Raw genomic sequence first — 13,332 nt, 5'->3', positions numbered from 1 at the left:
GCTGGGACAGCTGACCCCAACTGGCCAACGGGGTATTCCATATCATATGACGTCATGCTCAGCACATAAAGCTGGGGGAAGAAGAAGGAAGGGAGGGACATTTGGAGTGATGGCGTTTGTCTTCCCAAGTAACTGTTATGCGTGATGGAGCCCTGCTTTCCTGGAGATGGCTGAACACCTGCCTGCCGATGGGAAGTAGGGAATGAATTCCTTGTTTTGCTTTGCTTGCGTGTGCGGCTTTTGCTTTTCCTATTAAACTGTCTTTAGGTCAACCCCCAAGTTTTCTCACTTTTACCCTTCCGATTCTCTCCCCCATCCCTCTAAGGTGGAGTTAGCCAGCAGCTGTGTGGGGCTTAAATGCCTACCACAGTTAAACCACAACATTCAGTTAAGTCAATTATTTTCTGCCTACTACATGTGTTTAAGAATTCTATGACATGACCACCTGAAAGTAGTCACAATTGCTTTATAACTCATTTTTCATTCATCATATTCTTATTGCATAAAAGCTTACCGAATGGTGAGTTCCAGTATCTGTGCAAGTCTATCATGAAGCAAGTTTGCCTAGGAAAAAAAATTAAAATCGAATTATTAACTACTATATAATGAACCAAGCTAAAATGAATGTGCCAGGCCATGCTCAGTGAGTGTGTTTCACACCACCACATGGCAAATCTAGGCAGCATTTCCTATCTCAATTTCTTTTGTCACTGCTGAAAGGATTCTGAGCCCTGAAGAGGCATGTGAGATTGAGTGAGCCTGTCTTGAGAGTGCGACGAATTATATAGCAAATTTTGCTGTTGCACATAGGAGTTTAACAAACCTGAAATACATTTAGTTATTCAAAATATACAATGGGGTAAATACTGCTGCAGTTATCCCAGGATGAAATAGGAACGGACCGTGAATCTAGATTTCAAAGATAGTACGGAAAACATTAAGATGAAGAGTGTATGAGAATTCCATTCCTTTTCAAATGGCCTAGGAACAATCAAAAGCACACTTTAAATAACTGGAATTTCCCAACATTAATAATAGTAGAGATAATAGCTGAAGACAAAGAACTGAACTTCTTAATAAGTAACAGCAGCAGTGACATGATAACATAAATCACCTTTTGCCAGCACATCCCCATTAATGCTTATACTAGTATCTTCAATGCTGTAGAACATTTTTCAGAAACTCACTTTGGTTTCACATTGTGCTGCGATTTCTTCAAATGGCGCTTTTTGGAACTTCTCAATCACAAGACGCCTTTTTTCTTTTTCCTGTTCTTCAAGTCCGTTGTTATCTTAAAAAAAAAAAAAAAAAAAAGAGACAAATGTTATCTTTGCCTATCAAGTATAAGTGATATAAACCTTCAAATGTGCATTGCAGAAGCAAACAAACACTGTGTTTGAAGTGATGCAATCATACTCAAGCAAGCTGTCATCTGTCATTACTTCTAAAGCAAAATACAGACACAATTTCAGGGAGCTGGTTTGAGGACCTCAGTTTTGCCCCTTCCTTACTACATGCTTTAATTACGAGTACATCCAGGCTTCCTTTTGTTTTATTATCTGGACTTAAGACTGCACTTCTCCCTCACTGTACACAAGTTCAGGAGTATCCTCCCTCCCAAGTGTCATGCAGACAGGTGGGCAGGATTTTCTATTAGAATTTGGGAAAAGCGAGTTCAACCTCCACAGGCTGAGTGAACCTACAACCAGCTGGAACTTTGCAGCATCTAATGAATTTAAGTACCTCAGTGATTAGGCAGGTTTGGAAAACTGTCAGATTGAATTATTGTTTAAAATATCAGTGTCTATTGTTTAAAACATCCATGTCTAATCCATGTTTCTGACAGGATTTTGGTGGACTGGACAGCATTAATTAGTAATTACTTATAGTGACATGAAATAAGGAAACTGGATAATCCTGAGTTCTGGTAGGTGGGTTGCTTGTCAGAAAAATATTCTTTCAAGCAAATCGGATAGATATGTATCAATACGCTAACTAAAAAATGGAGTGTTTTTGAAGTCCACTAGGTGTACCTTACAACCTATTTTCTGAATGCATTGAAGACCTGAAGATCGTAACATATTAAAAATATTTAAGTTGTGTTATAAATAATCACTCAATGGAATTTGAAAAATCTCACATTATTTATAGCTTGGCCTGTAAGGGCAAATTTAATAGATGACAGGTATTTCCAGATGCTTTACATTCAGTCACATTAGCTTCAGAAAATGAATTGACTAAAATTATCAAGATATCATTTCAGAAATTTAGAAATAAATAACTGAAGTTTTAAATAAATTTACTAGCTGAAGAGAAACAAATGTAATATTTTAATTATGTTATTCTGGCAACACCTTTTTCTCTAGCAATTCCACAGTAAACTAGAACTATGCTGCATAAACACAGTTGTAATAAATCTTACCAATTGCTTTCTTCAAAGCTTCAAAGGTGATTTCTTCAGTATTATTAACCTAAACACAAAGAAACAAACCCCCTTGAACTTCACATATAATAAGCTTCTAAAAAATAAGGAATGTGATAAATACAGAAAGTCAAAATGGCCACAGAGCTTTTCTGCCTTACAAGTTTCTAACAGCTTTATCTGGAGTTTCTATGACAGCTGACAGATCACTAATTCACATTTTTAAGCCACTGCAATTAGTGAGGAAATTTTTATCAAATGCGATCAAGGAAAACTTTCCAAATTCTAGTCAAGATGCTCTATGGCAACAATACTTTGGAAAAGGACTTGAATTTTGGCAGAACACTCCTTTGGGTCAGGAATATGCTGTGGTGTTTCTATGCTGCTAAGCCCCAATACTGGTTCTTAGACAGCTGTTGCAAATAATAGCAATTGCTTCCTGAGACCAGTTGAGTTACCAGCAATGTGATACTAAAATAGGTGGTGGTAGTGGAGGGTAGAGTGAAAAATGGTTACTGCTTTAGGCTAACTTCATACTGGTATGGGCTCCAAATAATTTGGTGCTTATGTCATTGGACCTAAGGGGCTCTTCACAAAAAGCTATGTCTGATGCACTGAAAAAATGTGTTCATTTAGCAATATGAATACCCATTTGCTGCTGCAGATGTACTTCATTAGGAATTGCTTGGGGCTGCAAAATTACTAAAGATGCAAGAACATTTCTCTGAAGAGCTCCAGCTCATGGATCTTTGTGTTTCAATTCTTTACAGACCTCGAGTTTCTATATCAGTAAGTATATTTACAGTGAAACCACTGTGATAGTATTAGGGGAGAATGCTTAGATGGTAGAACAGTGTTCACCTGAATATAACATGGTTTCTTGGCTTGGACTGCCTTAATTTGATCCTTCAAAACTAACTACTTGTAAACAGGCAGCACTTTTATTTTACCTTATAAACACTAATTGTCTAATATGATTTAAGATAAAAGATCTGTAAGGTAACAAAAAGTTATTTCACCCAATTCAGAAGACTCTGAATTCTTTCAATTTTTTAATTCACTGACTTTACCTACTGTAAATGGAAAAGCCAGAAGAAGTAGCTGTTTCCTTTTTACATCAGTGTTATTTCAGTAGATGGAGCTGTAAATAATACTTTTCCAACAGATTTTACTACATTAGCATTGTATCCTCTACCTCTGAATATATAAAAGGTTAATAAATAAACAGCAAAACTCCCTTTAAGTCAAGTATTTGTGGATATGGCTAGAGATTAAGAGTATTCAGGTTTTGAAATAATCACCTTTTATAGGATTCATATTTGGTAAATATTACTTGTTTATAGCAGCCTTTCAGATTTCTAATTAACATCCGCAGTAGTTGCTGATGTATGATTGCATTATATTTGGTTATTAATATCACAGAAGCACTAGCTGCTTTTACAAGTGCTTTCATCTTATAAATGGAGACAACTATGGAATAAAGCATCTTCCTGAACAGGATTCACTAATAGACTTGCCACAAAAAAAAAAAAACTTCAATTGTGCTGACAAAAGAATTGCATTCCTATTGTATACAATAATTGGTATCTTATGGATAAACAGTGTTCTACCTCACAGAGCATAGAAATGATACCATACATCATTAATCCTAAAATTCCAATTAATTAAGTAGTTTATCCTCTCAATCATAAAGCCTTATGCTCCTTTTTTTTGCAGTTTAGTTCTGCTGACAGTTATGGATTGTGTTACATTTACTAATCTACATAGCAAGAGAACCAGATTTAATATCCTCATGGACTTTCTTCCTCCTCTTGAGTTACATCCAGTGTACCATCTTATGTTGCAGGTGGCCAAAAACACGCATTACGATGGAACAGGAATTAGCAAAAATTACAGAGCACCATTACTGAAGGAAGGGGAAGGGGTTGAGTCACCATCCCTAGAGGTACTTAAAAGACGTGTAGATGTGGCGCTTAGGGACATGGTTTAGTGGTGGACTTGGCAGTGCTAGGTTAATGGTTGGACTTGATGATCTTAAGGGTCTTTTCCAAGCTAAATGATTCTATGATTCTATGAAAGTTTTTCAGCTGTTCGTGATTTAGGTATTAAGGTGCAGTCAGCAAATTGGAAAATACTGGTTTTCCCTTTGTATTGTAAACAAACATTATAAAGCATCTAACGGAGGAATACTTTTTTTCATGTGTTTCTGATTAATAAAATTCTTGCTTTTAAAAGAGACAAACAGTAATTCATTATCCAAGACACTACCATATTAAACTGAGAACCCATACAAAGATTTTGATTTATCTACAACTGCTATAACCTCTTCAAAAAATGTCTATATATCAATGCTTGACATAACATGAGCATAATAATTTGAAATCTGAAATAGAAACTTCTCTCACTTAATTCTAGTTTCAGAGATGTTCAATCACATATAATACATGATTTTAAAAAAGGATACTAATGGCAAACACTGCCATTCCTATTATGAGCATTTACTTTCTTTAGAAAGCTAGAAATTGTGATAATCTGCGTTATTTTTCAAACACTTTTTTTTTTGCTTGCTCCTAAACTTTTATCTAGTTTATCTGTATCCTTGCTAAAGCACAATACCAAGAAGTGAACACAGAATATCATCTGAAGTATCATCAGCACAGAGCAGAAAGGAATAATAATAATGACGCAAAACATAAATCACTCCTGTCAGTAAGTTCTAAAATGAGGTTTGCTCCTTTAAAATAGCCTAATATTACATTTTTAACCAACATTCAGCTTGACTCTGTGCACACGTTCTGTTTCATGCCCCTAGCCGGTTTGTGCTTTAAGATGCTAAAGATAGGATTCATTTGCAGGCACAAACACCTCAATTTCAACAGCTAATCTCCATCGCAGCCAGCAGAAATCTGGTTAATAAAAATCAGCAGAACCTTGAAAAAGATTCAGTAGAAATGGAAATTTATTTTAAGAAATACTTCAAATGAAGTGTCAAAAGATGTGGGATAATTTTAATTATAATGCAGTCTTCCTAAGAGATAATTAGCATCAGCTCCTGTACCCTACATACAAACTTTTTGTTGCTACCTTATCCTTCCCATGTCTTTAAAGCACTGTGTGTGCTAAACTCTTCTGGAAGGCAAAAGTGATAGTGTAACACTGCTGAGTCTTCACCTGCCCCTCTCACAGACAGCAGGTCTCCCACTAGTCTTTTATCTGTCAGCCCCATGTTGATGAACAAGACTCTCAGATACTTCAAATGATGCAGGGATACAGAAGCAGGAATTTTATTTGATCCCTCAAAATGCAAAGAAAATTTTTTGAATATTTACTCATAAAATATTAGTCGTTCAGCATATATATGTATGGCTACCCTATATTCTGCAGTACTATCTGTAAAAACTATAGTGACAAAATACTTCACATTTTTATACAGCAAGATCAATATCAGTGTCTTTGACAACACATTTCTACAAATACAGGAGTTAAAAAAAATCAAAACCCCAAAGCATTTAACATCGCTAGAACAATTAGATATTAGACTTTCTGGGAAACATCATTTGCATTCCCTCCCCCTCCCCCCAAAGATGCTTTAAAATATCCCGTGATTTTCATACCTTATCCTCTGTGTTGTTGCCAGGCAGAATATCCACCTGAATAGACACCGTGTCCACAATGCTCTTCCTCCTGGAGAGTCTGTCCTCATCTAGAAGAAAAACAACTTATCTCACTTTGTGTAACAGTTGAAACATGATCAATCAAATTTCTACACACCAGATGCAGATTTGTTTCTATATACCTATATAACCCAAGACCATCTATTTTATTATTTGGATTGTTATGAAAAATGATCAGTTACTGCTCTAAACTATTAAATATGAAGGAAAATAACCTTTTTATTGTCCCTTCCCCCTCTCATCCGAGATCTTGCCAACATTCCCTTGAAAGTCCAGAATTTTAAAAAATGAGATGAGATCTTATTCAAATGCATAATAAATAACATAGTACATTGCTGCAGAGTAATTTACAAAACCCTGAACTTTTCTGGCTGTGAAATTGAAATATTAAGGTCTTTTTCAGAAGGTATTCTGAAACAGAAGAGGGCTTGTTGGAAGATGACTCATTGACAGAAGAAATAAAGATTTCTAAATGGAAATGAACAGCAATCCTTCCTTATTCGTGTTGCTACAAGTATGATACTCAGCGAGTCTAAAAATCTACTTGACGAAAAAAATTCTCTCCATTTCTAACTTCTTACAAATATTTTAGCAAGTCCAGCTAGCCTAAAAAGTTGTCAGAGTAAGACCAACTGTGCTGATACTAAAAGGAGCACAGCAATTTCATTAATGCATAAGCAGATTATGATCAAATGATCCATCAGTTGGTAGATTTTCCTTTTATGACTGCATTCCTGAGACAATACGCCAATAATCTTTTCTCACTTTCGACATTTAATATATTAATATAAGATTAAAAAACCCAGTAAAAATGCATTTACAGATGTGTCATAAAGATCCTCTGACAAACGGAGACTTGAATGGCCTGACTTTCGTGTATCTCATTTACAAAACCATGGATTGCCATGTCACATTTTAGATTTTAGCCGAGATCAGGCCATTTGGATCTGGCCATTATTATTTGACGACCTGCACTGCACATAGGTAGAAGCACTTACAAGCACTTGATACTAAGATAAGGATAAGGAGAATGACTGTAGAACTCCCCATCCACAAGGTAATTTATGCTGTTTCTTCCGCAACCTTTGTTTAATCCACTTCTAGCAAAGCACTTTTGCAGTGCAAATATTGAGCTTGAACAAACAGAATTCGTTCCAGCAGAGCTGAACATACTCAGCTTTTAAAAAATCAAGAAATAACTTTCAGAAGTCATATAAATGAAATGCCATTTTAAGATCAAGCGGCAGTGAAAGAATAAGATTAGTGAAAAACACCTGAATTCTAGCTATCTTCGCTAGGTTCTCAGAGTCCCTGAGCATTTGAAGTAGCATTTTGAAGGATTTACTTAATTTTTAATCCCTGATGGCTCACTGGTACATGACCTAATACATAGAGTCAGAGGAAAGCACCTTAGCCCTCACAAGTAAACACAGGACAAAACTACATCTTTGCTGCCATCTTGCTGCTCTCTCTATAATTGACATGCAAACACCAGAAGATACATTTTTAGGACTACTTTGGATAGCGTTCATTTTTATAATGGATGCCTCACTATACTTGCCTCATAAAAATGCCCATTATTCTCTAATTTCAATACATTAAGTGGGTAAAAAATTGTGAAAATTGCGATTTTTTCTGTTATGCTATAAAGCTCGTCTCCACACACACGAAAGAGCCCAGAGGCACGAGGGCAGTGGTGGAGCCCAAATCCCCGCTGCCCCAGCCCCTACCAGGGCTGTCCCTGGAGAATTGGCCCCATGGGGCAACGTAAGCAGCTCTCTGGGTCACCTCACTGACCGAGTCGGGGTCAGTGCCTGGGGTATGGGACGCGTTGTGGGATGCAGGGGGAACAGCATTTTGGGATTGCACAAGGCTTAGCATGGGATGTTTAGGGGAGGAACCAAGGGTGGGGAAAAGGAGGACTGAGATGGTTTGGGGAGACGCAAGCAAGGCAAACAGAGGGATAAGGGATAAAGGCATCAGACGCATGTAAACCGGTTGCTGATCAGCACATGTACCTGGCCATGCCCTGAGCCTCATCAGTGCAGCCTGTCCCATCTTCTCATTAAATCCCATTTCTCTTTTCCTGGGTGAGGGAGTCTATTCTTTGTGCAGGTGTGTGCATGGGGGTCTGAGCACAGCAACTGGAGTCAGACCACGGGTCTGGAGTGAGTGAGGGCGCACAGCACCAGTGCATGGTAACAAGGGAATATCAAGCTGGACCAGCAGGCAAGTAGATCAAGTGGCCTGGGAGCTGGGGGTGTCTGTGCATGTCTGTCTCTTTGTGTGCCGGTCTGTCTCTGAGGGAAATGCACCTGGAGGGACCAGGAGGCCCAGGTCAACTGTCAGAAAAAGCATGGAGCTTGGGGGGTTGACTTGAGACCCATTACTGTGCACAAGGGGGATCTGTACCAGCAGCTGGACTGGGGCTGTGGGCCTTGGGCACTCACATGCCCAAGTGCTAGCGACTGGGGAGACTGGGAACCAGGAGACAGCTGGTGGATAGACAGTGTCTAAGCCCAGCTACTGGTGGGATGCACACAGAACATATGCACGTATACATGTCCCACTAACAGACCGTTATCCTGAACAGCCAGTGAGTAAGATGAATCACCGTTCCGTGAACAGGTGAGAGGTTCTTCCAACTTTCTACCAAGTTCTTGTAATTTCACTCACAGAGGTAATTAGTACTATCACAAAAATGATACCTATAGCCCTACTACCTGCTCAGGAAAAGAAAATAGGAAGCTACCACATTGTAGAGTTCCAAATCAAGAGTAAACACAAAGGCAAACCTTGCAGCAGCTAACATTGCTATAGGTATATCAAGGAGATAAACAAAAAAAAAGCAGAAAGGAACACTAAGTACAACACAATTTCTGGCCTAAAGGTCTAAAGGCCTTCTAAAAGCATTTTTTTTTTTTTTTGACTGTGCACATCCTATACACACACCACAGCTAGCAGGAGAGCAGGCTGACCTACAACTCATTTTTACCTTTTGACTTGTGTCTGCATTTATGAGTTTTTTTGCCTGATGGAAATAGAGCTAAATTTAAAAAAATTATGTATGTATAGACAAAAAATGATTAAATGTACATTCAAATTATCAGCTTCCCCCCCTCCCCCAAATAAGGAAGAGAACAAGGTACAAAAAGTTGCAAATATGAATGACTTTCAAACTGATAACAAGTACCAAAACCTGAAACAAAGACAGGATGATGATGTTATATCTATAAGTCATTGTTAAGCATTATATCATTGATATTCAGAAATACTAGAAATAATTAGGATAAAATCTTTACTTGGCTTTTGGGTTCAATCATAGCTTTCACAGGAATATACAAAAATGGGTCCATCTTTTACTAAAACTAATGATGTATTTCAAAACACTATATTCTACCATTATAATACAACAGTAGAAATGAAACATTTCATTGAAGCAAAAAATGAAAAGTTTCAGTATTCCAAAATATTCACTTTGGTCCTGATTTAGTTAAATGAAAACCTTGGAAGCTCAATATCCCACAGGATCAGAGATTAATGATCCTAACTGGATATGATAACAGACATGGAACCAGTTTTGGTTACTGCTCTTTACAAAAAGATTGTAAAAAACCCCAGAATAATCTGATTCACATATGCTAAGATTTGGCATTAAATATGGCCGTTTCTCATCACCTGAAGAGGCAGTTAATCACATACCCGCAGCTAAACTCACTTAACCTTGATGTCAGTCAGAACTTACATATCTTCCTGAGTAGGAATGCATTTTTATCAAAGTATCCAAGAAAACCATAGCAAGGTCATTTGGGTACAAACACATCTCAATTTCTAGAAGAGACTTAACATGAATTTCAAAACAGACTACCTTTCTCATTCCATTCTCATTCATTCAAAGACAGTAAAAATTTGAAAACGTAACATTTCCTTACTTGCTACCTACCTCTTCTGCCAATACTAAAATACAATGTTAACTGTATTTTTCGATGCCAGAAGAAATAATCTGCCAAGTATAGCAACATTTTCCTTTTTAGAACAGGACAACCACAACAGAAAACACACACACTGCAGCTGTGTCTCAGAACATATCACTAGTTTGCCTGCTAGCACTTGGGACAAAACCACATCTGCTGTTCTGGAGAACTCATTCCCTCCCACAGCAGCTATCCAAAAAAGCTTATTCAAGAGCAGGCAGCAATGTCTCTAAATCATATTGCAAGTGTGACAGATCTGGCATTCACTGTCCATATGTACTATGTTTCTTTCTATGCGTGAGCTACAAAACATAGGAATCACATTTTCCTGCTAGGTACTTTTATTTCACAAAAAGGTCATGCTTCAGACTGGGATGTCCCATAGTCTGTTACAATAGCAACCAGTTTGTACAGCCACAAAACACACATGGTTAATAAAACAAATTGTTCAAGCAATTTTCTTCAGTAAGTTGCTCAACTGGCTATTGAAAATATATTAAAAGCCGAAAACACACAATGTCACATACTAGCTAGTTGTTCACACACTATTCATGCATCCTGCGTAGCACGAACTCTCACAAATCTTCCTCAGGTGTACTTTATTTTCATTGTGTTACCTGACAGTAAGCTAGCATAGGTATCTAATGGAGGAAAACATAACATTCTCGATTAAATTAACATCTGCTCATTGAGAATTTGACTGAGGCCAATAACTCAAGTCAGCCGAAGGCCATATGGCAAAAGGATGGAATATGTTCCATCCAGTGTTTACATAAAAAGGATAAAGTATGCTGACTTGTATAGTTCTTCCTCACCTGCTAACTCAAGTTAACACAGAAAAACAGTAATAATCACTACTATCTTCTCAGGTATTCTTTGAAAAGCAAAGACTTCATTAAAAAGAGCTGAAGTGGGTTCAAGAACTTTCTGCCCCACCTCCTGAATTTAAGGAAAAAAAATAAAAGGACACAAAGTTGAAACTTCTTAGCAATAATACAGTAGCTAATAAGAAAAAAAGAACATCTTGAGAAAACAAAATTATACTTTGATTAAGTTTTGTTGCCAAGTAGTCACGCTACACTTCACTGGTACACAACACATTAAGCAAGCATTCTTAATAACTGGTACTTAGCAGTTTTGCCACTAATCACCACTTACCTGTTACCTGGGGTACATATGGAACTGACAATCTTTCCACACTGTATCCACTGCCTCCTAATGATTCTGCAATCTTGTTTGTCAGGAAAAATAAATTTTTTTCGTGCTTCTCTAAGGATTTTGGAAGACTGTTAAAGTATATATTTGAAGTTAGTATCTACCAGTAGAGATTTGTTCATTAAGTAAAACACTTTTATAATGTCTGCAAGCAACCAAAAAGGGTCAATGGTAATGATTTGATACAAATAAAACTTGCTCAGTTATTTAGGAATGAATATACACTCCAAAATGAGTCCATTGAATACCTCTGCAATATTTTAATCTACCTTAACACTTCTTGGTTATCTAAATTATGTTCCTCACCTATTCTGCTGCATCTTGAGAGAATATGGTCTCCGTTAAATGAAAAAAACTGCAGAGTAATAGTATTTGCCATTTGCCAGCAACGTGCCCTTGCGAGAAAAAAGGCTAAGGGTATCCCGGGCTGCATTAGGAGTATTGCCAGCAGGTCAAGGGAGATGATCCTTCCCCCCTGCTCAGCACTGGTAAGGCCACACCTGGAGTACTGTGTCAAGTGCTGGGCTCCCCAGGACAGGAGAGACATGGACTTACTGTAGGGAGTCCAACAACGGGACACTAAGGTGGGTTAAGGGACTGGAGCATCTCTCCAGTGAAGCAAGACTGAGAGCTGGGACAGTTCAACATGGAGAAAAGAAGGTGGATCTTATCCATGTGTACAACTACCGTAAGGGACACAGGGTGGTATAGAGCCAGGCTCTTTCAATGGTGCCCAGTGACAGGACCAGAAGCAATAGGCACAAACTGAAACACAGGATGTTCTGCTGGAACATCAGGAAACACTTTACTGTGAAGGTGACAAAGCACAGAGAGGTTGTGGAGTCTCCATCCTTGTAGATATTCCAAAACCATCTGGATGTGGTCCTGGACAGCCTGCTCTAGGTGACCTAGCTTGAGCAGGGGGGTTGGAGCAGATGATCTCCAGAGGTCCCTTCCAACCTCACCCATTCTGTGATTCAGTGAAAATGCATTTTGCTGTGTTACCACTTATATCTGCACAATATGATGCTTGGTGTAAGTGCCTCTGACTACAATAAAAAAAGTCTGAAAACCAGATTTTTTTTTTTTTTTTCATATGCATATATGCTTTTAATGCTTGGTTTTCTTCTGCCTATCCTGTACACTATTAAACCTCTAAATTATTTTTCACATATGCAACGTATTTCAATGATGTGTGATTTTTGATAGTAAAATGGGTACTTCACTGTTCATTAATTCACATTCTATATCTACTTACCTGCATTTGTCTTTGAAAATCGTTTCTGGTAGAAAATAAGATGCTTCCTGACTTCTAGTTTCGATGACCTGAAGAAAACCAAGACAAATAGGACAAACAGAGTAGTTCCATAGCTATTTTCTCCAATGACTAAATTGTTTAAAAAGGTTCTACTGTGGCAGATTACCAACCCTTCACTAACATCTATCTCAGCACAAATGAGGCCTTTAGAATTTCTTTTAAGCAGAGATTGTGGCACTCACCCTTTAGACTAAAAATCTGGTTCTCGTGGTCTTGTGCACATCAGTACTGTTTTACCAAAGCCAGTGGGGTTGTAAAGTCTTATACCAGATGGGGATTTAGTCCATTATATATGGTACCATAAACAAAATAAAAATGCTATACCTTGAGAGAAGAATATTCTGTGCAGTTTTAAGAGTCAGCAAGTAATGCCATTGGAGACCAAAGACAAAGAGCAGTGTTGGTGGACACAAATACAGGAGATCAATGCCACAAGCAATTACTTGACCGGTTATTTACCCATTTTACAATAGAACATGTACTGTTGTAAATGACTTAAATTACTTAACTATGTGTTACCTTGCTGACATGCTGACAAAAAGCAGGAACTGCAATCATCTGACTCAGAAAGTTTAGATACGCTGCAACCAATGCCATGACACCACAACGATTAAACATTGGCAGATTATCCTCGTTGATGATGGCAATGTCCTGAAATACAAAGGATAGCATTACACTCTCCAAGTTAACAGGCTGTCCCAAATATACGCAAGTCAAAATTATTATTAG

The 13,332-nt window shown here is 37.8% G+C and overlaps 1 protein-coding gene across 1 annotated transcript in view; it reads right to left on the bottom strand.

Moving 5' to 3' along the window:
• The window catches only part of EFR3A (EFR3 homolog A (S. cerevisiae)), a gene marked incomplete at its 5' end in the record, with an annotated part of 38,747 nt that overhangs the window by 881 nt on the left and 24,534 nt on the right, over positions 1-13,332 (bottom strand). The window contains 7 exons of the mRNA XM_009580564.1: positions 515-564; positions 1,188-1,291; positions 2,423-2,471; positions 6,037-6,125; positions 11,229-11,356; positions 12,544-12,611; positions 13,123-13,254. Of these exons, the coding sequence (XP_009578859.1) occupies positions 515-564; positions 1,188-1,291; positions 2,423-2,471; positions 6,037-6,125; positions 11,229-11,356; positions 12,544-12,611; positions 13,123-13,254 (620 nt within the window). The remainder of the gene's footprint in view (positions 1-514; positions 565-1,187; positions 1,292-2,422; positions 2,472-6,036; positions 6,126-11,228; positions 11,357-12,543; positions 12,612-13,122; positions 13,255-13,332) is intronic.

The sequence above is a fragment of the Fulmarus glacialis genome, unplaced genomic scaffold (genome assembly GCF_000690835.1).
Source record: "Fulmarus glacialis isolate BGI_N327 unplaced genomic scaffold, ASM69083v1 scaffold6276, whole genome shotgun sequence".
In the NCBI taxonomy this organism is placed as follows: domain Eukaryota; kingdom Metazoa; phylum Chordata; class Aves; order Procellariiformes; family Procellariidae; genus Fulmarus; species Fulmarus glacialis.
This window is presented reverse-complemented; position numbering and strand designations above follow the sequence as displayed.